General features: G+C 42.9%; 1 protein-coding gene and 1 long non-coding RNA gene across 2 annotated transcripts in view; one reads left to right on the top strand and one right to left on the bottom strand.

Moving 5' to 3' along the window:
- TXNDC11 (thioredoxin domain containing 11) overlaps positions 1-22,393 on the top strand; it is a 96,286-nt gene that overhangs the window by 61,660 nt on the left and 12,233 nt on the right. Inside the window, exons 6-8 of the mRNA XM_019540121.1 lie at positions 7,315-8,101; positions 10,739-10,884; positions 13,880-13,989. Coding sequence (XP_019395666.1) covers positions 7,315-8,101; positions 10,739-10,884; positions 13,880-13,989 — 1,043 coding nt within the window. The remainder of the gene's footprint in view (positions 1-7,314; positions 8,102-10,738; positions 10,885-13,879; positions 13,990-22,393) is intronic.
- On the bottom strand, positions 274-19,527 carry LOC109313510. The gene is made up of 3 exons (XR_002102067.1): positions 19,186-19,527; positions 2,655-2,658; positions 274-285 (listed from the first exon to the last, which is right to left on the bottom strand). It is a non-coding gene; the product is annotated as an uncharacterized LOC109313510 (long non-coding RNA).

Raw genomic sequence — 22,393 nt, 5'->3', positions numbered from 1 at the left:
TGGGGGTGCTGGACAGAGTGATTGAGTGGCGTCTTCATGGAGACTGGTTTGGGACATGCAGAGGCATGGTGCTGTTAGCTGGGCAGGTGGGTGAGGTGTGGCATCTGAGAGCAGGATGTCAACTGGGGCTGGGATTGTAGAGTGGTGACAACATGGGGCTGGGACCCCTGGGCAGAGTTACAATTCACCCCCACGTGTCCCTGCAACAGGCACTGGCTCTGTGGGCAGGGGCCCATCTCAGGGACCTGTGATGAGCAGATTGCAGCTCTGCCTTGCAACCCCAGCCTCATGCTGGCCCCACCCATCTGCTTTGATCCATGGAGAACCTGTCCACCTGCTTTGTCCAGAGGCCCCAGTGGTGGGTGTGGGCAGACAGGCATGGGGACAGGTCCATTGACAGCAACGGAGACACTGGCAGCAGTACCCAGAAGTGTGAGGGCAGGAAGCCACATCCAGCTACCATATCACTCCCCATGGACTACAGCTCCTGGTATGTCTGAGAGCTGCGGTAGGGTGGGCTGTGCTCTGCACCAGGCAGCACCTCCATGCCCAGGGGCAGTTGGACCAGTCCCCCTTGAGGGACCTGCTATAGGCCAGATGTGGCCTGTGGGCCATATTTTGCCTACCCCGATCCATAGCATCATCTTTGCCTGCAGGTGGAATTTTTCTCCTATCTGTATGACACAAATGCAATGCTGTGTTCATCACTCTCTGAAGATGCTTTGGATTTGCTTACCCAGCAGGCAGTGCTCTATACCCAAAAAGTATATTGTCAAGTAAAACAAGTGGCATGGAGCATTCCTGATGATTCCAGGATTTTATTTGATATTCCAGTGTCCAGAACTCTATTTTTAGAATGCCAAAAACGTCCCAGTTTCTCTTTTCTTTTAAATTTAAATATTAAAATTTAGCTGAAGTATAAATTGCATATTGTTACACCATTCGTGTATTGTTTTACAGCCTGACGTCTTTCTTGCTATATAACAAATCCTGGCCTCATTCCATTTTTTTTTTTTCAAACCCAGCACTTCTGAAGTGCGTCTTCCTCCCTCACTCTTTGTTTCCTGTGATGGGTACAGGGGGATGAGACATATCTTTAATCTTTTCTGCTCCTCAGCTGGAGTAATTCAAATATGGAACATATGAGCATTTTATGCCTTTGAAATGTGGCTACACATGTCTCTCAAGTTTCTGTTTTGAAAATAGTCACCTTATTATCCGGAACTCGAGTCAAATTAAAAAAGAGAGATAAAATTAGTTCAGATATTACACCTGCCTCTGAGCCTCCTGTCAAGTTTTATGACTGTTACTATTACATCTTCTTACAGTAAAACATTTTTTTCACTTCCTTATTGCCAGCAGAAAGACCCACACAGATATCAGAAAAGAGATCACAAGAAATTGTCTATGCTCTGAAGTGTACAGTTTCTGCAAGCAGACTAAATGCTGCAGTTCTGTGATCAGTGAGGTGGAAACGAAATAAATTGCTGATATCACTAGAGACAAACTAGTAGCAGATGCCATAAAATCTAATCAGCTGGAAAAGAAGACCTTTCATGACCTGGCAAAATCTCATAGGCCTACAGCTAGAAAAGGGTCTGAACTTCCTTAGATAGAATGGAAATTGGGATCCTGATCAAGTCCTTTGGCTCAGATCCGTCTCCAGTATGGGTCCTTGATCTGAAACCCTTAAATTTCACAGATCAGAACAAAGTCTTCTAAGCAAGAACTTTTGAGCCGAATTCTACCTGAACACTAAGAAAATTTAGAAATGGAACATACCTTCAAAGATTTTGCCAACTGCTTCTCATCAGCCTGTGCACCGAAGAAGAAAACCATAGCAGCTTAATTGGAAAATATGTTCACTGAGCACTTTTTTTGTAGAACTTGAAATCCCTAGCAAAAATACTCTCTTAAAATCCTTTATAATTCTAAAATCTGTGGTGAGCACAAAGACTTTACAAGTATTAGTATCCATTTCAAACAGAATCTCTGTTGCTGTTGTAGAAATACCTGTACATATAGGGACTAACCTAGGAAGAACTTTCCACTCCTCTGTTCTTGTATAAAAAAAGTATAAACTAGAATTTAATATGTTCTAGTGAGAAATGCCAGTTTAAGTTAGAAAGTCCTGGTAGAACTGCTACTGAAATAGTACCTTTCAGGAATCCTTGATTTTATTTATTTTTAATTACATTTTTAGATCTCCCTCAAATCTGACAGTCTGTCCTTTACTTACCATCAATTATTTACTCAGGAAAAGTTGAACTAGTTGAATTAATGTTAAGCCATGGCAACCTTCCAGTCTCAGATCACCTTACCTTACCTTCTCTCCGATAATTCAGGAGCTTAAAATGTAAATTTAATTCTTTCATCAGAGAGAACGCTTTTTCCAACCTGAATTAACGTCTTAATTTTTCTAACCCAAGTTTCAAGAAATTACTTGCTATGCAAGAGAAATAAACCGATTGCCACTGTTTGCTTTTTGCAATGCTAGAGGCTACAGGGGTTAGGGACAGAAATTACAAAATAAACCAGTGTGTAATTGGAAACTGGTTCAGACCTGTAACACAACAGAAGTGCAGTGCACATAAACCACTTTCAAAATGGCTGAAACTGATTTAAGATAAACCTGGATGGATGTAGTATCAGACTTAACTGATCTAGGTTAAATCGTTTTTTTTAACTTCTGTCCAAGTTCCCCTCCAGATTCAAGCTAACTCTCAGTTCCCCAGCATCCCAAGGTGTTTTGTACCTCCTCCACAAGCCTCCCTTCTCACAGGATGGGCAGTCTAGCCTTGACCCAAGCTCTAGCACCCCCTGGCTTCTGGCCAGAGCCACTGCAGAAATGTGGCTGCATTTCGTGAGTCAAAAATGAATGTCTGCTCACTTGCTTATTGGTTCAATCTGCTCAGCTTAGACTAATCTGCAAAGATTGAATCGATTCAGCCTCAGGCTTTTTGACAGTCTGTTCTTAGTCAGGGTCAAACCAACAGAGCATAAAAATGGGATCCAGAAACTCCTTGAGTTCTGCCTTTTTTTTTTTTTTTTTGGCTGCTGATTCATGGCATGAATGTAGCAAGTCAGTTCCTCTGTTGAAAAAAGGTAACAATACTATTTAACTACCATGATATTCTGGGCATTATGTAATTTAAAGACATCTTAAATTTAAAACTCAGCATTTTCTGATTCTGGCCCCTCTCCCCCATTGTTCTTACTATGTTGCTCCTAGAAATCATTAGCAGAGACTGCCAGAGGAGGTTAGATGAGAACTGGCATGATTTCTATAGCAAACTCTCCTCAGGCTGAGCTGAATTTAGCAACATTAGGCACACATTATGCAACATAGTAATATTACCTGTTGTATTTAGATAAAGTAAAATCAATACAATATGTGAGGGTTCAGGTTTCATCTCAGTAAGGAGGAAAAAAGTTATACATATTAAAGCATTAAATCAGATACAGGACCTAGTGATTAATGTTGCATATGTGTACTTTCGAGAGAGAGTTAGAAGTTGTAGTATATTATGCAACTTGCTTACCAAGGAGAGGTGGTTACTGCAGCCTTTGTGACTTTCATTCAGCTCTGAAACCATTTGCCTGTAAGGCATTTGCACAGTATGCAGCTGTCAATTCATTGTATGTTAACATTGTTCAGAGAATTACACATTTCTCTGAATAGATCAGATAATAGGATTTTATAATGCAAGTGATTTTTTTTCAGTTAATAATAATTTTCAAGCACTTTGTAAAGAATGTAAACAAATATAACAAAAGGTCACAGCAGTAAGGAACAAATGTTTACAGTATTTAATCTGCCATTTTTACGAACATGTATTTGTATAGAAAGAAAAGGCTCTTCCCGTGATTTCTTAAATGCTATGCAATTATCAGTAGGGACTACATCTTAACAGAGGGATGTTTTGGTCAACCAGATTCTCATTTCGTGGCACTGGTTGCATACACAAGAAAGCTCTGCTAGGAGAAGCATACACGTGGTTACTTCAGTACTGGAGAAGAGTTGGAGAACAGCTTCTTTCTGTTCATTTTATAGCCATTCCCATTTGCTTTGTTCTTCTTGCTCATTGCCTGTGCCACTTTCTTGCTGCCTGTTTCCTTTTTCTTCTGGACATTCCTCCTCCACCAGTGGCACTCATCTTTTCTATGTGAGTAGTTCCAAAACTTCCTGGATCCTCAAGACTGGCTCCTGCTTCCTCTCTTCCAGTTCCTGTGTGACTGTCCCTCAATAGAGGCATCTAGGCTTGTTCTTTTTCCTTGCTCCCAGATACTTCTGCAGACATTCAGACAACTAGCAATAAAGCAAGTCCTATGTTGACGGTTCAGCCTACAGTAGATCTTTGTGGACTTGAAATCTGCTGTAATATCTTAAGTTTTCCCTACTGGAATTAACTGGGAATTCTCCATTGAAGATTATAGTTCAGCTTACTGAAGTATTATTCCATATGGTTGTGTTCATTTTCTTATTGTTAATGTAATTGTTTCCTTCTCAACAATAAGAAAATAACAGTAATAGTCTGATTTCCCCCTATTTCCATAGCTTTCTGTTATAGTAGGCTGACTTTGGAAGATGAGAATATACCAGTGAGGAGGTGCTATGACTATTTGTAGCCCAGTGATGTTTATGTGTAATAGGGAGGCCAGCACAGCCTGGGATTCATGTATGTAGTAAAGAAATTTGTGCGTAGTTAATGTTCTGCTTTTCTCCTGTATAAAGTAACATAAACCATGAAGAAAATGTGGGAGAGTATTGAGTCTAAGTTTATTTTTTAAATTAATTTCAGAGACCATTAGGAAAGGAAGTGGTTATAATTTTCCAAAAACATTCTAAAGACTTAGTATTTTCTTCATTTTAGTGAATCTGTAAACGGCAGAGACAATATTGTTACCTTATTTTCCATTAAACTACAGGAAATTGAATTAGTATTCTGTGCACTTCACTGTTCTGCCTAGCCCGAGTCTGAGGACCTTCTTTGTAACTTGAACAGAGAAACCATTATTACATTTCTCTTTGATCACAAATAGAATTAAGGCAGTGGTTGCTCTGCTGTCACCCAAAGAGTATATGGGAGACCAATACAAATACTTTTGTTCCCCGTTTTCTGAACTGGAAACTTGCTTTAAGAGTTCCATATCGCAGATTTTCTCTTCTCGCAGATGCCTCTCTTAGACAGTTACCAAGTTCCTCTGTGGAGAATCCTTTGGTTCTTCCTTCATATAAGCCTTTTTCTGTGGACTTTTTTAATCTAGTTTGTTAGTGATGATTTGTCCATGTCCCCCCCCCATCCCTGCCCCCAGTTATATCCCAATTTATCTTCTTCATCCTTTTATCTAAGCAGAATTTCCCTCTGGTTAAAAAAAACCACAAAACAGTTTGCCTACTTAGTTTTGTGAAGATTCAATACTGCACATAGATGTAATTTATTTCCTGGGATTCCTAGGAGGAGGCACTAAATTCAAACCTAGGGACCAGTCTGTTTTGCCAGTGCCACAGCTTCTTCCTAAAAAAAAATCACATCTTGGTTGTAAGGGGCAGTTCACCAGGTAAGATTACATTATTGCACTTCAGAGAACAACAGGGTGTGATTGGAAGGACCTGTGGCACATTCACCAAAGTTGAAGTTCAGTTCATAATATGTATAAAATATTTTTTTAATTGCCAGCTACGCTAATGAATTAAAAATCTTAGAATTTTCCAACTGGACGTGTTTTTCAGAATTTACAGTATACTCTAGATAAGATGAAGAAAGTAAGTGAAAACAGTAACTGCTACTGCAAATCCACAGTAGAGGATATTGGTATGTTCTCAGATTCTGTAAAATAAATTACTGAGACCCAAGAATTCACATAATGGGGAATTGAATATCAGTCTTAAGAGGAGTTTATCACTAGAGGTGGACTGATTAAAGATTTTTTTTTGAGCAATACTGATGGGTGGTTTATTAACCAGCCATATCAGTTGAGACTGATCCAATAGTTGATATGCATCCTGGCAGCTTGGAGAAAAGTGTGCAGCTAGTTCGTCTGTGGGGGGAAAGGAGTGTGGGGGAGGGCAGAGATGTGGGGGGGGGCAGATTGAGACCCCCACACTGGAGGAGGGAGTGGGGCTGGGACAGGTGCTTTGCAGTGTGGGCAGGGTAGCATAGGATAGAGCCACGGATGGCTCGTCAGGGGATGTGGGGGGTGGCTCCCTGCTTCTGCATGTACCCCCAGAGAGGCATGGGTGGCATGTGCCCCCCCCCAGATTTGTGTGCAGGGTGAGGGTGAGCTGTCTGCTGTGAGCTCAGGGTCAGGGGCTTCGCCAGTCTCTTCCCAGTGGAGGGGCTGGGCCAGGAATGCACTTGAGGCGGGTGGGGGTGAAGCAGGCAGCAGCGGTGCTGGGAGGGGGGCTATAGCGAATATGGGGGTAGCTTTAACCCACTCTGTAGCCCCACCTCCCAGTGCCACCACCTCTCACCCACCCTGTGCGCAGCCCTGGCTCAGTCCCCCCACCAGGAAGAGGCCAGTGCAGCCCTTGACCCCAAGCCTGCAGCGGGCAGCCTGTCTTTCCCCTGCACACAAATCAACGGGGGCACATGCTGATCCAATATGGACCGATATATCAGTGCATCTCTAGTTTTCACAGTGTAAAAAGCTCTCTGCTGATTCTACAGAAATACATAACAATAATATGTATTTCCAGTGGTAGTGTTTGAAAAAAGGAGAGATTTAACTGACCAAACTCAGCAGTTAGCATTGAAGCATTGCTCCTTGTTGGAGTCTACAGCAACATGTCGCTATTGCAGCAGAGGAGAGTTCTACCTGCAGAAAGAGTCATTGGCCCTATCCTAGTAGTCAGTTAGATTGGATTACTCTGTTGTTTTTACGTATGACAAAATGATACAATGGAATATCTTCAGCATTGTATATTTTGCCCTTATTTAATTTTTTTTCTTTTTTGAAAAAGAAATGAAATGGGGAAAAAATTATTGGCTATTTCAGGAAGCCAGATATAGAGATGCCATCATAAGGGATTATTAAGCCCTAATGGAGGTGGTAAAAAGAAAGTTTTGAGCTGACTGTGTATGATGTTTTCAGTAGAGCTTGTTGATTCTGATTGCAGTGCCTTCTGTGACTGTTAATAAATCTAAGAATAAGATTTTACCCTATGCTTCTGAAACTGGAGGACAGCATGCCTAAAAATGCATGCAGTTTGCATTTCTTTAAAATTGGGATAGATGTTTTCTCTGTGTGTATTTGTGTGTGTTTTATTTTATCAGTGAACTCTATGTGTGTATTCGTGTTTTTTCCCTTTAGATAACCAAAGTGGCCTTGGAGTACAAAAATTGTAACAAAAGCCAGGCACCTGAACCAGCTCAACACTTGAGAGAGTCTGATTCACCAGAGTTTGGATCTGTTGTACCAGACGCCCACACACAATTGACAGAAACATTCTCCATAACAGAGTACCCATGTTGTAACACAGTGGTGCTTCCTCAGTGGCATTCAATCTCTAGAACTCACAATGTCTGTGAACTTTGCATCAACCAGACAGTTGGGGTCAAACCAAGTCAAGTCACTGTGCCACAGTGTAACTTTTTAGAGATAGAAGCAGCTTTGAACTCTTTCTACCTCCAGGAACATACTTTTTTTCAAGTTGCATCAAATACTATAGAATGCAGCAACTTCTTAAGTTTCTACAGTCCTTTCAGCTACTACACTGCATGCTGCAGGACAGTAAATAGGGGTCTGTTAAGTCTTGATAATTCCAAAAACACCATCTTTCAGAATCTCGAAGTAGCATTTTCTTCCCATGGGAAGAAAGGGAAGGATAACGCCCAAAGTTCTATTCCTCACATTGAGGATAGGAATTACTTTATTCCTGACCTTCATGTTAATGGCACTAACATTACTGGCCTGAGCTGCCGGACCAACAAGACCTTGAATCTCTATCTACTGGATTCCAATTTGTTCTGGAAGTATGCAGAGAGATTAGGAGCGTCAAGAACTGCTCGTGTTAAGGAATTTGCTGCCATTGTTGACCTGAAAGAAGAGACGCACTATATCCTGGATCAGAATCAAGCAGTCATAAGATCTACTCTAGGTATAGTATGGAACAATTTTGTATTCAAAATTTGAAATATGGAAACGCTTGATTTTTAGATAGAACTACATTGGCACAGAAAATGGTTATTTCCAGTTCAGGAGAGCACCTTCTGTTTGTTAATATTTTCCAGAATGCCGCATCCAGGCTGGGTAATAACTTTGTCTACTCATGGTCAGGGAACTGAGTTCTTCTCTTGTTCTCAGATACCCTGTTTGTAAGTAAGGTTAAGAACCTGAAAAAATAGAATAGCTCTGGGGGAAGAAGCTGCAGTCCCATAGCACTAATGGCTACCAACCTCTATTCTTACATGTGCTGAGATGGGGTGGGGTAGGGTGGCAGGCAAATGGGGCAGAAATCCTAATGATAGGGATTGCTGGTTCATCAGTTTAGTTCAGTAGTTCTCACCTTTTTAGATCAAGGCACACTTCCATAACTTTTTTCTGAATTTAGTGGCACCTGACTCCAAACCTAATTACACTTGTTCTTTTGACTGTAAAAAGAATAGGGCAATTCTTCTGTTGCAGAGAACTCGGAAAGCCCTCAACAGTTCAGAATGCTTTTGACAGTATCCATTCAGTGTACACAGCTTAGACAACCTGTGAAGATTGAATCAATTCAGCTTTGTACTTTCTGACTGTCTGTACTTAGCTTGTGTATTCTCAGTTAAAATCTGGTTTTAATGAATGGGTGTGCTAACTGTGCTACTACACCATATAAAGGATCTCATAACATCCAGTTGAGAATTACAGTCTAGTTATTGTTCAGCCTCTACATCTTCCCCTGAAAATCATTTTCCTTTATACTATGTGATTTTTTTTTCATGGTGTATCTCTGAAGGTACTTGTCTTGTTTTTGCTGCTTTGGGAACAGGGACAATTTAAAACCTTTTTCTAACCTGGTTGTTTCTGCTATGAGCTTTCTATAATTTAATAATATGCCTTGGTGCCATGGGAGTAGAATTTAGTTTGTCCCTTCCTTTTTAATGTATGGCATGGCCTTTTCTGCATCCCTTGCCTAGATGCAGTTCTTTGTACTCAGTACAAAATTTGGTAATTTGAAATTTGTCTTATTACTGAAATAGTTATAAACATGAGATTAAGATGTTATAGTGAACTACATTGTTGAGTGTACAGACGTTTTAAATCAAATTATTGTTACAAGAAATTTTTGAGTGCATGCTTCTACATTATAATTTCTTTGCCTGGCAGTTTCATTGCCTTGGGTATTCTCCGATATCAGGTTATGGAGTTCTGTTGTGTGGGCTCTCTTTTTAGCTGCAGTTTTTTAAAAACAGTTGTTTTGCTAAATATATATCCTTCTGAATGAGTCTTGGTGGAAAATTCAATTTAAGTTGTTGGGACTTTTTAACATGCATATTATGTCAAAATGATTTAATCAGTATAGCACTCTGAAGACTATTACTTCAAATGGTAATTCCTTTATATTCTTAGCTGTATTTAAAATATCTAAATTGATTCTGTTATTTTTTCCTGCTGTTAGATATTTTTCCAGCACATGTGCAAAATGCATATCTGCAGTAATCTGTTTAGAAGAGCCTGTGAATGCAGTTCTAATTTATTTGCAGTGATTCAAGTGGCAAATGCAAGTTATGGAACATATGCAAATAATGATTTGTCTGATCAACTGCTTGCAAAAATTAGGTGTACATTAAGTGCACATTTTGGGGGGAAAAAGCCTTAAAATAGAGAAGAATTTATGTGTATTAATAATTGAATATTAACATTTAATTTATTCAAGTTACTCAAGTACATGTCCTTCCATTATTCTTACATATCATTGGCCCACAATGAAAAGCTATAGTTGCATTCTGCTGAAGAAATTAAAGAATAATACTGGTGAATAGCCAGATCACTAAGCCTTTTTTTAAATCTTCCTGGATATTGTTGCTTAAAGGGGCCATTTTTTTTAATGTAGACATTCTTGAAATTAGAAGCTACTTATATAAATAGAATATCAGTACTGACCCAACAAGAGATGTTACAGATTTTTCCTAAATTTTACAGGTTTTAACACGGGTAAACAAGCCAAGTTTTGCTTGTATATGAAAAGGCTCCTGTATAGGCCTTCCCTTCTGATTTTGGCCATTCATTTAATTCTGACTTTTAGAACAGTGGAATAGAAACTAAATTATTAAACTAGAAAATTTCTAGTTGACTAATTATTATATTTGAGTGTTCCCTGGCATTATGTAATAAAATGCATGTCTCAACTATTGAATGAGCTTAGTATTATACATAGAAGAATACAGCTTGTGATCTAAATTGAACATATGAAACAGCTTAGATATTGCACATAATCAAAGATGATTCAGTCTCTGAAAAATTTGGACAAATATTTTTATATTTATATTGCACCATAATGGAACAGTGAAATCAGTGAGGAGAAGCTAGAAGAAAAAGTAAGAGATGAGACAGATTCTTATATTTGGTGTCAGAGTAAATGTTGGCTAAACAGAACTTGAGGTCAGATCACCATAAATAAATTTAGGCATGTATACTATACTTGAATTTTGGTTTTTTTTCCCCTTTTGAATCCTGAAATAAAAGCAGACAGTCCAAATATTACATGTATATGGAGTTTGAATAATTTTTTTATATTCTGTTTTAATTTTAGAAAACTTCATTAAAAACTTCAGCATTATCTACAGTCCCTTAAAAAGACATCTTGTTGGTGACTCTTCAGTCCATTTTCACGTACAGCACATAATCACTGAAGTGACTACTAGTACCTTTCATGAAGTGGTGTTCTTGAGTGAAAAGGTATACAGCTCTTTACTGAGAATTGTTACTGCAAGGCATCATTTGCGTTTCAAAGGATAAATTTAGAGGGGTTCATTCTTCAATTCTAGTTTGTTCAGAAAGTAAAAAGCTTCTTTTGATCATGCGTTTACATTAGTTCTGTATCTAACTTTAAGCAAAAATACTCAGTGGGGGGAAATACTTCTTGTATTTTCTTGTATACAGTACACCTTGGAATGTAATATGCACCTTGTTTTTGAAAGGCAGATCTTTCCTTGTAGTAAGTAACTGAGTAGCTGCAGCTAGAGAGCTGAGCCTGCTCATTGTTCTGCTCCCTGTGGATCACTGCAGAATTTTCTTTCCATTTCCCCAGTAAGCAGCAAACCTACTCTTACAATGTTTCTTGCATAAAGTCCACACTTCAGTTTCTTGTATGGATGTGAAAGGTTAAATGTTTAAATGAGAAGTATATTTATATGGGGAAAGCATTATCCGTTAACATTTAGTGTGGGGCATGGCCTGGTGGAGAAGGGCAGTGATGTGGTGAGGTGCCTCAGGAACAGGAAGGCAGGAGGGGGAGGGATAAAGGGAGAACCAAGGAGGTGGGGAGGGGAAGTGTGAGGGTGGACTAGGACCCATAACTTATGGGTTAAAGAAGAAAACAGCAGGTGGCCTAATGACTCGTCAGTTAAGTAATTACACTACCCTTTTACAGGTGGTGGGAAGTCATGCCTGGAGGTAGATAACAGGCTACCTGGGCTAGGGACAGACATTACACACAAGCTGGTTTAAGTGATCAGAAACTGGTTTAAACCTGTAACAGAACAGATGTTCAGTGCACATAAACCAAACGCCCCCAGCATCTCAGCATGCTCTCTGGGCTGGGCGGGGCTCTCTGCTCCCCAGCAGGGCTGGCCCCTTCCCTCTGCTTCCTGGCGGCAGCTTCAGAGACTGCAAGGTGCTTCTTCCCTGCCCCTCGCCACTCGCGGGCTAAGTAGGAATTCCCCCCTCCCGTCTGCCTTGCTGAGGATGTGTCTGTGTATTAGCTAGAAGACCACATGCTGGCTACTGTCCCAACAGCAGAATCAACAAGTAGCTGGTAATGGTCTTCTGTTGTTTTCTTAATTGGGTGATAAACACTGTTATCAGTTCCCTGCTGGGCCCCAATTCCTGGGCTCATTTTGGCATAAAGCTGCTAAAAATTCAGTTTAACTGAGTCCTGGGGGGCTGCTTGTTCAGCTATACCAAGTACAACTTCCTCACAACCTGAAAATGTAGTCCTTCAGAGTCTTATTTCTCTTTTTTAAATAATATACATATATATTTCTGGAGAAGAAGAGGCTTTAATTTGACTTGGCTCTCATAGTGGCAGCTGTTAAAAACTAAGTTCAAGGGCCATATTCAGGACCATATTCTGGTTGTTAGGTTCAAGGAGATAAGAGATGATGAGCATATAGCACCTCTATGCGCCAAATATGACCAGTGTGTGTGCTAGCTGCAGGGGGAGCCATTTGCATTTTTACAGGAATTAAGAAATTAAATGATGAACAATAGTGACTGGAAAGCAGATGCAATAGAATAAAGGGAAGGTTGTAAAACAAAACAAAAAAAAGAAGTATTTAAAAAGTGCATAGCAAAAAAGTCCATGGTAAAAATATTTTGATTTCACAGGGTGAAATTCTTTGTGTGGTGGCATGTTTAAGGGCATCACATTGCTTTGATTTTTCAAGGAGTGATTAAATTAAAGACTAAATTTAATCCTTGGCCGCTGGCACTATAGAGAATAAATGCATGTATAGTGTTCAGCTTCCAGTAACCCTGATGCCTACTGGGCTAGCTTTAGGAAAATTGCTTGTCTTCTGGAACACAGATTTCCCATTTAAAGCATATAGTCACAGTTCATTAAATAGTAATAGAAAGCTGCAGAACAATCATGACGACCAGAATATAGTTCAGTGTTCCGTTGTTATTTAATGGAAATTAAATGATTGTCTGATCTAGTTTTCTGTTTTTAATATAAGGACATTGCTGAGGATGACAGAAAATAAGCACAGGACCACTTATGTTTTGTTGGCAAATTAGTGTAACAGCATTGTGTTTGCAGCAGTCTTATAAACCATGAATTACTCATTTTATTCATTAGACCCAGGTCATAAAATCACAGAGAAGGTCTGAAAGGGACCTCAAGAGGCATCTAGTCCAGTTCCTTGCTGGAGCAGGATCATCCCTTTCCAAACCATCCTATACAAATCCACTGTTTAACCTCTAAGCAAAACTACAGAGTCAACCCTGACGCAACACAAGACATATAATACCCTCCTCTGCCACAGGTAAAGCAGGGGGACCATGGTGGCTAATATCCTGCTGCTGCAGAAGTTATTAAAATATGAGGGCCACACTTCCTGATGCAGAAGAACACAACAATCCACACAGTCCATATCAGGCTGACCATGGGGTAAAATTCCTTCCTGATCCAGTGCCCTTGCTGATCTTGGTGCAGAGATGGTTGAAGGTTTAAAAATGGTTTTATGCTAACATAATGCTTCCTCCATAATGAAGCAGTCATGGACTGGCCCAGCTCCTAGCCAGAGGTTATAAAGCTCTAAAGAGTCACCTGTACCTGGCTGTCACTTCTGAGCCACTCAGGCAGTAAGCAGGACATAGGACAGTGGCCATGTCGTCTTATCTAGAAATACTCTCAATGTGTCCCCTGCATCAGAGTATTTTACTGGGGATGGCACTGACCTGTACCATATTTGGTGAGGATGTTTCCTTCATGTTGAAGTCCCCTGAGGCTTGTTTAAACAGCTGTTTTCCTGTTTCAGGAGCTATGGGGGTATCCCATGAGTTGGGCCCATGGCTTCATGGACAGGAGTGTAAAAACAACAAGTGTACATCCCTCCCCCCCCCCCCCCATCTCTGTAGGTTAGATGCATTGTTTAACATACTGGTGACTATTTCTGCTTTCTGGTAAACTCTGGTCACTAACTGAATTTCTCATCCTTCTACCTTTCAGGATGTCTTGCTACTCTATTATGCGCAATGGTGTGGATTCTGTGCTTCCCTTAACCACATCTTTATTCAGCTGGCTCGGTTTTTGCCTTCGGACAACTTCACTGTGGCAAGGTAAATGAATGTTTTAATTTTCCACAGTGATACAGTTGTACTGCTGTGACCAGTTTGACTTCTAGAAATGAACGTATTTGTTTTATATAATTTGTAAAGATCACGTGGTGCCTTTAATTTTCAGTACACCATTAATTTTAAAATAAGAATGAGTACTGGGCAAATCGGATATATTTGAACCCAGTGAAGAGTGTTGTTATAACGTAGCCGGTTTTATAACTGACTTAAGTAAGCTCATCTCATATGAGAGAGAGTTGCAAACTGCCCATCATGAATGATGGAGTGGGTGGGATGCCCCAGAGTGCTGCCGCACTGTCTCCATCCCTGTTTTTCCCCCCACACCCCACATTCAGCACTATGGGCCCCCCTCTGCTCCCTGCCACTCCCACTGTGGCCCCATGCACCTCCCCACCACTCCCTGCTGCTCCACCCCATGCTGCTGCCAGCTCCCAGGAGCAGGGTGGGAGGGGAACTTGCATGTAGCAGTGGCCACTGACACCCGGTGGCACACAACATCCCCCTCCCCCTCTCCTCCCTCCCTATCACCTCCTCCTCTGCTGGCTGTTGTTGGGGCCGGGGGGAGAGAGCGGGGGGCACAGTGGCATTGTGGGGCACCACCACCGGAAACCCCCTTCACCTTCCCGCTCCTCCCCCTCTCTTCCTCCCCGCCACCTCCCCCTCCCTGTTGGCTGTTGTTCATAGTATCGTAATACTTACAGTCGAAAGGGACCTAAACAGATCATCAGGTCCGACCCCCTAGCCCAGGCAGGAATGGGTGCCGGGGTCATGTCACCCTACCCAAATACCTGTCCAGGCTCCTCTTGAAGACCCCCAAGGTAAGAGAGGAACACCACCTCACTTGGGAGCCCATTCCAGAGCCTGGCAGCCCTAACTGTAATGTCTCCTGATGTCCACCCTGAACCTTCTCTCTAACAATTTGTGGCTGTTATTCGTAGTAACCCTGGGTGGTGCCCGGGGGAACAGAGCCTCCCCCAATTCTCACTGGTCCCCCCTGGTGAGTTTGTAAACAGCCACCAGATCCCCTCTTAGCCTTCTCTTGTAGAGGCTGAATAGGTTCAGGACCTTTAGCCTCTCTTCGTAGGGCCTAACCTGCTGCCCCTTGACCATGTGATTGGCCCTCGTCTGGACCCTCTCAATGCTAGCCACATCTCTCTTGAAGTGTGGCGCCTAGAACTGGATGCAGTACTCCAACTGTGGCCTGAGCAGTGCCACATAGAGGGGAAGGATCACCACCCTGGACCTGCTTGTGATGCATCTGTAGATACATGACAAGGTGCGGTTAGCTCTACTGACCGCTTCCTTGCATTGGTGGCTTATGTTCATCCTGGAGTCAACAACGACTCCAAGATCCTTTTCTGCCACCATGTTGACAAGAAGTGTGTTCCCCAGGTGTGTTGCTGGTTCCTTCTCCCTACATGCAGTACCTTGAACTTGTCTGCATTGAATTCCATCCTATTCTTACCTGCCCATCTCTGTAATTTGTCTAGATCTAGCTGGGTTCTGTTGGGGTGGCACGTCAGCTCCCTCGCCCCGTCCATTACTTTCCAGGCCCTCTCAGCCAATCAGCATGCACCCCCTCAGCCACGCATGCACAGGTGGCCTGGAGCGTTATAGACAGAGACAGACAGACTAAGGCTTTTATATTAGAATGGTACAAAAGTACCATATATGTGGTACTATTACACCTGTCTCTCTTGTTGCTTCTTACACAGAATTGGTAATCTATCCACATCTGAAAATTCTTCTCTAATTGCACTGTTCCCATTTTACTCTGCTACATATTCATCCAATCAAGGACCAGCATAAAGCCTATAGATATGACTTAATCTCTGTTTTAAGTAGGAATCAAAATTTTTTGTTGGGATTAATTAAACTCTTAATGAATAATTTGTTTAATACATCATATGGGTTTCTGTCATTTTTTCTAGCATATGAATTTTAACCTGTCACACATATATATATATCTTAGTCTAATAATGGGGCAAGTATATTTTAAATAGCCTGGCACCTAGCTATATTGTTCCTTTTATTAGCTATATGATTAATGAATTTATTAGGAAAAATATTAAATTACATTTCAAGATTGAACTTTATCTTTATTTTTTATGAAATGATACTACTTTCTTAAAACACACTTTTCTAAATCAGTTCAACTCCTTGCACTGGACTCTGTTAAACTTGATTTCTAAAATTCAGTTCTATTTTGGGCCCAGTTCTATGTCTGTTTTCACCTTCATACTTGATTCCAAAGTTATGTTGTTTCCAAATCTAAACAGTTGTCTCTCTTAAAGGCACTTTGGACTATGACTGCTTTGTCATGCTTTATGGCAGGAGTGGGCAAAATGCAGCCTGCAGAGGGACTTCGTCTGTCCTGCAGCAGGTCCCTTGGTCCTGTCTGGCTGCAGAGCAACCCAGGCACGGCCTCTGGGAGGCCACAGCAAGAAGAGCCTGGCAGCGGTGAGGGGTAGGCAGCCGCTTTTCCCCCCACACCCAGCAGCAGCTTCTTCCTGGCTGCCACCACTGCTCAGTCTGGAGCACATGCAGGGTGGGCCGGTGCTGTGTGCATAGGTCCTGACTGGTCTGGAGCTGGTCCACTCTGGCTGGAGTGAGTTTTGAGTGGGCACAGGGCAGGCCGGGGTTGTGTGCTTAGCTTCTGCTGGGCACTGGTGGCAGTGGTGGGGAGGAGCAAAAGGCGCATGGGCTCCAGGCAGTGGTTGGGGGAGGGGAGTGCTGACTGATATCCAGTAGCTCCCGAAAACTGTCCATGTGGCCCACAGGCCCAAACTATTGTTCTCCCTTGCTTTATGAGATATCTTGATTTAAAGGCTAGCAAAATGATCTCAGTCTTTAATTGTGACCTTTTTTATTATAAAAAGAGAAAAGAAGAATTAAAAATTAAACCAAACAAAATAAAGACCACAAACAGTAAAAGGTGAGCATTTCATCCATAATCTTTTTTTATGCTTCTGGAGATTTTTAAAGCTATGCCTTTAGAAGTACTTCTGCTCTTAGAGGAGACCAAAATAACTTAATATTACTAGAAAGTCCTGTCTTGGCATAGCATAGATAATTTAAGCAGTTTATAGATGGCAAATTACCATACACCAGCAGACTTGATTAATCTGCTCCAATGTGCTGGAATTACAGCCTCCCTGCACATGTATAGGAGACCTTGGTGATGCTATCTAAACTGGGAGGTTGCTTTTTTTTGGTACAGTGTTTTTCACTTGTTCCCTTTTCTCCTTGCTGTCTGGTGGTTGTTTGCTTAAGTGGGTAAAACAAGATAAATTGGGTTGGGAAGTTGAGGATAGTGGCAGAAAGAAAACATCACTTGTTCATTTGAAAATGCTTTTTTATTAAAACCCTCTTTCTATAATTTCATAGGATTCTTTTCTGTTTGGATAGGTTTGTAATGAGCTGTTGTCGTCCTTCCATTTAGTTCAGGCATTTGTGGATTGGTGCTAGTAGCATTTTTGGTTCCGGAATATGTATTCTGTTTAATGAGTATTGCACCTGTCTGGCCTCGTGTGGCTGCTCTCTAGCCTCCTTGGAGCGCATAGCCGGTGCTAGCCACAGGGTGTGTTCCTGAGGCCTAGGCACTGGGCTGTATTCACCCTGAGGGAGGCCCCAATATTCTCCTGCCACGACTTGGAACTTCCTCTTCAGTGGTGGAGTTCCTTCTCGTGGCTCCTTGCAGACTGGGTGCGGGTGTTCATGGGACTCCACCTCCCCTACACCCCAGCCATGTGCCAGACCTCAGGACAGCCAGATGATGGATCACCGGCACATCTCCTGATGTTGTTGCCTGCCCCCTTTTTTTCCCTGCCCATCTCCTGGTATCCCTCCACACAGGATAACCATAGGATGTGGGACCACCCTCATCAACACATCACGTCTTCTTTTGAAGCATAGCAGTCTGCTGTGTTGCCTCAGCTCCCCTTGACCTGAAAGGTTGCTTGTCGCCCCTCTCCCTGGTTTGGGGCTCTGTGAAACTCAAGACAAATTAAGAAAGAAAAAAGGAATATGTGGGGTATGGTGTCTCAGCCCATCCCACTCACTCACATGTTCAGTGTCTGAGGCTCCAGGGTCCCTTGATGCAATCATCTGTGGCTGCCCTGCCAAGCTAGGATGATCCTTCTTTTAATGGATCCTGTACACTTCTGCCAGGACTCTGTCCAGATCCCTGCTGAGCTGCTGACACAGCCTGTGTACAGCCTAGGGAACAGCTTTGCCTTCTGGCTCCGGTGTTGCTGCTCTCCCCTCCATTTCCTCGCCACTGGCTTTTAAATCAGCCAGGCAGCGATTTTTGATGATGTAATCTGCCAATGCCGCTCCCAGCCAGCAATAAAAACGGCTGGCGACCTGTGTGGGTGGTTTGTCACGGTGTGACTCACCTGGCTCTGCTTTTCCTGAAAATGGTAAGAATGCCTTACTTCCAGGGCTTTTCTCTTTTTCTTCTTCAGGTGGGTCAGCCCTCCCTCAGGTACTGCTGCAGGAGGGTGCTCCGGGGCCTTCGCTTGTGTCCCCCTGGGAGAGTATGCAGCATAATTATAATTGCCTTTGTTGTGGCAAGAAATTATAGAAAAAATTTTAGAATCTTAACCTCTAGCCAGCCAGTTTCCTTATAGAGCCATTTAGGTTTACCAGGGTTTTAGGAGTTCATTGCTGTTCCTGTAAATCCTAACAATCTTACATTTTATATAAATATCTTTTTATTAAAATGTGAGATTCATGCAATTTTTGTGCTGATATCTTTTATTTGGACCTGCACTGTGAGGTTAACTTTACCAAGTCAAGTGTAGTACCCCTGAAGGAATGGGGAGAAGGATAAACTAGTGTAATTTACACTGACATAGGGATTGTCTGCTTGCAGCTTATCTTGGGGTAGCTTTTTCCTTGAGATAAATAAGCTGTTAGCTGTTTCTCTCAGCACCTAATGGCAACATATAAATAGGCTTTTTATTTTTTTTATTTTTTTAAGTCTTCTGTTGGAGTGACAGAAGGCAGAAACATCTTAGAATTACTTTAATCATCTTTGAACAACTCATTTAAAAAAAACAACCAAAAAAGTGTTCTCCAGGCATCCAATATAAAATTGTAGATGCCTCCTAACCTTCAGGCAAGGCACAGATAAGGTTGTAACAATTTATTTTCTAAGAATAAGGTATAGGCAACCCTTGTTTAGCGCTATTTCGCTATAACGCTTGTTTTACATTGATACCCGATTCCACTTAGCACTCAGTGAGTTTCGTTATAATGCTCACAGGCATTGTACAGCTGGCAGCAGGGCATGTACACTAGTGCCACAGCACGTCGGTGGCGCATAGCTCGTTGCGCAATTTAGTGCCAGTTTGTGTCACCATCTTAGTTTGTCAAAAACTTTTGTGCTCTATGTTTAGCAGTTAATTTTGACCCTTGAAATCAATCTTCATGAGTCAGAAACATGCAACCAACTCTGTAACTGCAAGTGCTGAGAAAAAACAGCATAAAAGCTTAACGCTGGAGCTTAAAATTGGATGTCCTGAAGCAGGTGAATGCCATATTGAGGTCTGTAGAGCATTGAATTTGGCTTTGAATTAGAAAGTTTGAATTAAATATTTGAATTAGAAGTCCAGATTAAATGATTTTTATAGTATTAGTGGGGAGCCACATTAACAAATTGTACTTAGTACATCAATTTGTATGGGAAAATTGGTTTCACTTAATGCTATTCTGCTTAATGCTTGTTTTTTTGGGAACCAATTAAAAGCACTAAGCGGGGGTTGCCTTCATAATGTTATAATCATCTTTTGCCACAGTATTGAGGTTTCTCCACTTGTATTGGTCCCAGTCACTAGAAGACCTGACCCTGCCTATGCATATTTTTTAAATTTCTAAACGGATAGTCCAAGCGTAAAATAACACGTAGATAAGCCCCAGGCTTATTGAGCAGCTGTAGTCAGAGTCGATGCTGTTAAGAGATTTTTTAAAAGTGCTAATTCAAAGCTCACCTGCTATAATTATAAGTAGCTATAGATTACTGTCAATTTTGTATTTGAATAAAAGCTTTTCTTCTGTTACTATTATGAATTGCCAGGCCCCAAATTCCTAAAATTATCCAGAACACATTAAACTTGAATGCTTTGGTAAAGATATCAGTGGTTATGTGAAGGCCTGGTTCGAAGTGAGCATAGACTACAGCATCATCAGCATCCTGGTGCTCAGTGATTTGAGGTTGGGGTGGTCTTGGTTTTGACTCAGTCGGCTGAGATTAAACAGTTTACCATCCACTTGGTAGTTTAGCTCTACTCCAGTTGGAAGGTTGTTGTTGGTCAGATGTAGTATTGCAGTAAGGAATATTGAGAAGAGTGTTGCAGTGATGACACAGCTTTGCTTAACTCCGGTCTTTACCCGAAAGGGATCTGTGATGGTTCCATTACTGACAACCACTGTTTGCATAACACCACGGAGCAGACAAAGAATGGTGATGAATTTTAGTGATCGTCCATAGTTCAGAAGGATCTTCCACAACACTTCTCAGTTGACAGAATTGGAGGCTCCTGTAAGCTCAAAGAAGGACACAAAGAGGTTTATGTTGTTTTTCTGGCATTTTTTCTGCAGCGGATTAGCTGTGAAGATCATATCAGTTGTGCCTCTTGATGCTCTAAACCCACACTAATATTCTGGGGGGGGAGCTCTTCAGGAAGTGGAAGGAGACGATTCAGGAGGGTTTTCTCAATGATCTTTCCTGTGATAGACGGCATGGGAATCCCTCTAATATCTGCAGTCAGACGTGTCTCCTTTCATGAAGATTGTCATAATCATGGCATCCTTGAGGTTGTCTGGGATTTTCTCCTCTTTCAAAATCCTTACAACGAGGGAATGGAGCTGTGATATAAACTGCTCTCCCCCCTTGAAGATTTCAGTGGAGATTCCATCTCTAGGTGCCTTGTTGTTCATCTGCTTGATGGCTTTCCTTACCTCATCAAGGCTTGGAGGGATTCAAATATGGAATTGAGAACTGTGAGGGAGTGGGGCCTAGGACCGGCCATGAACCCCCTAGCACCCCCTACCGTCACTCACGGTGCACTCGGCACCCTCGGATTCTTGCCCGCCACGACTTTGATAATAAATAGGTTTGTATGGGAGGCTGCCTTTGTCCCCGAGTAGACGGTGTGTGTGTTCCTACCCCTACTCCATATGGGGTACCGCTGGGCACCCCTGCCTTAAGGGCTATGCGTGCCTCCAAACCTCCCCTTTAGCACGCCCCAAGCCTTGCAGCTGTTCTGTGGGACGTTGTACGGTCCCCTGCCCCTCGGGTGCTCCCCTTTGGCACCCTGGGCTCGTCACCCGCCTGGCACCCCCTGGGCTGGGCACACAGCAGCTGCCCTGTTACCGGTGCCCCCTGGGCTCGGCACGCAGCTGCCGCCCTGCGACTGGCGCCCCCTGGGCCCGGCACACTCTTGGGCTACTACTTAGCCCACCGCCCCACTCTGGGGCCTATCGGTCACCTCTGGGCTTCCCCACCCCTCTTGGGGCCTCTGCTGTGCCTCTAGCTCCTCTCGCCCCTCTCGGGGTCTCTGCCGCACTCTCCGCAGCCATTGACCCCCTTCTGGGCCTACACTGCGCTCTTTGCACACGCTCTCCGCCCCCTCTGGGACCTATATCATGCTCCTCGCACTTGGGGCTCAGGTGGCCGCAGCCGTGCCTGGCCCCTTGACCCTTGTCTGGGTCCTTTGCCCCACTGGGCAAAACACCGCCCTTACGGGCTGGGGTCCGAAACCGCGCCTCTGCGGCACAAACAGTTGTGCCCCACTGGCACTGTGCCCCTACTGGGCACTGGGAACCCCCCAAGCTGCTGGGAAGCCCCCATGAGGTCTCCTCACACCCCTTTAGCCTCACCCGGTCCTCCGGACTAACTGTAACACAAGCCAAGCCCAAACAGCAGTAACAAAACCAACAAAGAGCCTACCCGCTCGTAACGCAAACTCCCAGCCCCAGCAGGGCTTCTACCCTACCTCCTTTCAGGGTGCTCTCCTCCCTAGCATCATTGCAGCCGGTCAGCAAGGTAAGGCTGCAATCATCAACTCTGGCTGCTCAGCTCAGCCACAGAGCTCCTGCTCCTGTGGCTGCCAGAAGGGAACTGCTGGTCATGCTCTGGCCTGGACTGTTATAAAGGCCCGGCCCTGCCCCCTTCTGGCCACCTGACCGGCTGGTTGCCTTATAGATTTCATAGATTTCATAGACATTAGGGCTGGAAGGGACCTCGGGAGATCGAGTCCAGCCCCCTGCCCAAAGGGCAGGAAGTCAGTTGGGGTCATAGGATCCCAGCAAGATAAGCATCCAATTTACTCTTGAAGGTGTTCAATGTAGGCGCTTGAACCACCTCCGCTGGAAGACTGTT

This window comes from Crocodylus porosus, unplaced genomic scaffold (genome assembly GCF_001723895.1).
Source record: "Crocodylus porosus isolate Cpor-Errol unplaced genomic scaffold, CroPor_comp1, whole genome shotgun sequence".
NCBI lineage: Eukaryota > Metazoa > Chordata > Crocodylia > Crocodylidae > Crocodylus > Crocodylus porosus.
The sequence above is the reverse complement of the archived record's forward strand: the minus strand, read 5'-3'. Positions and strand labels throughout refer to the sequence as shown.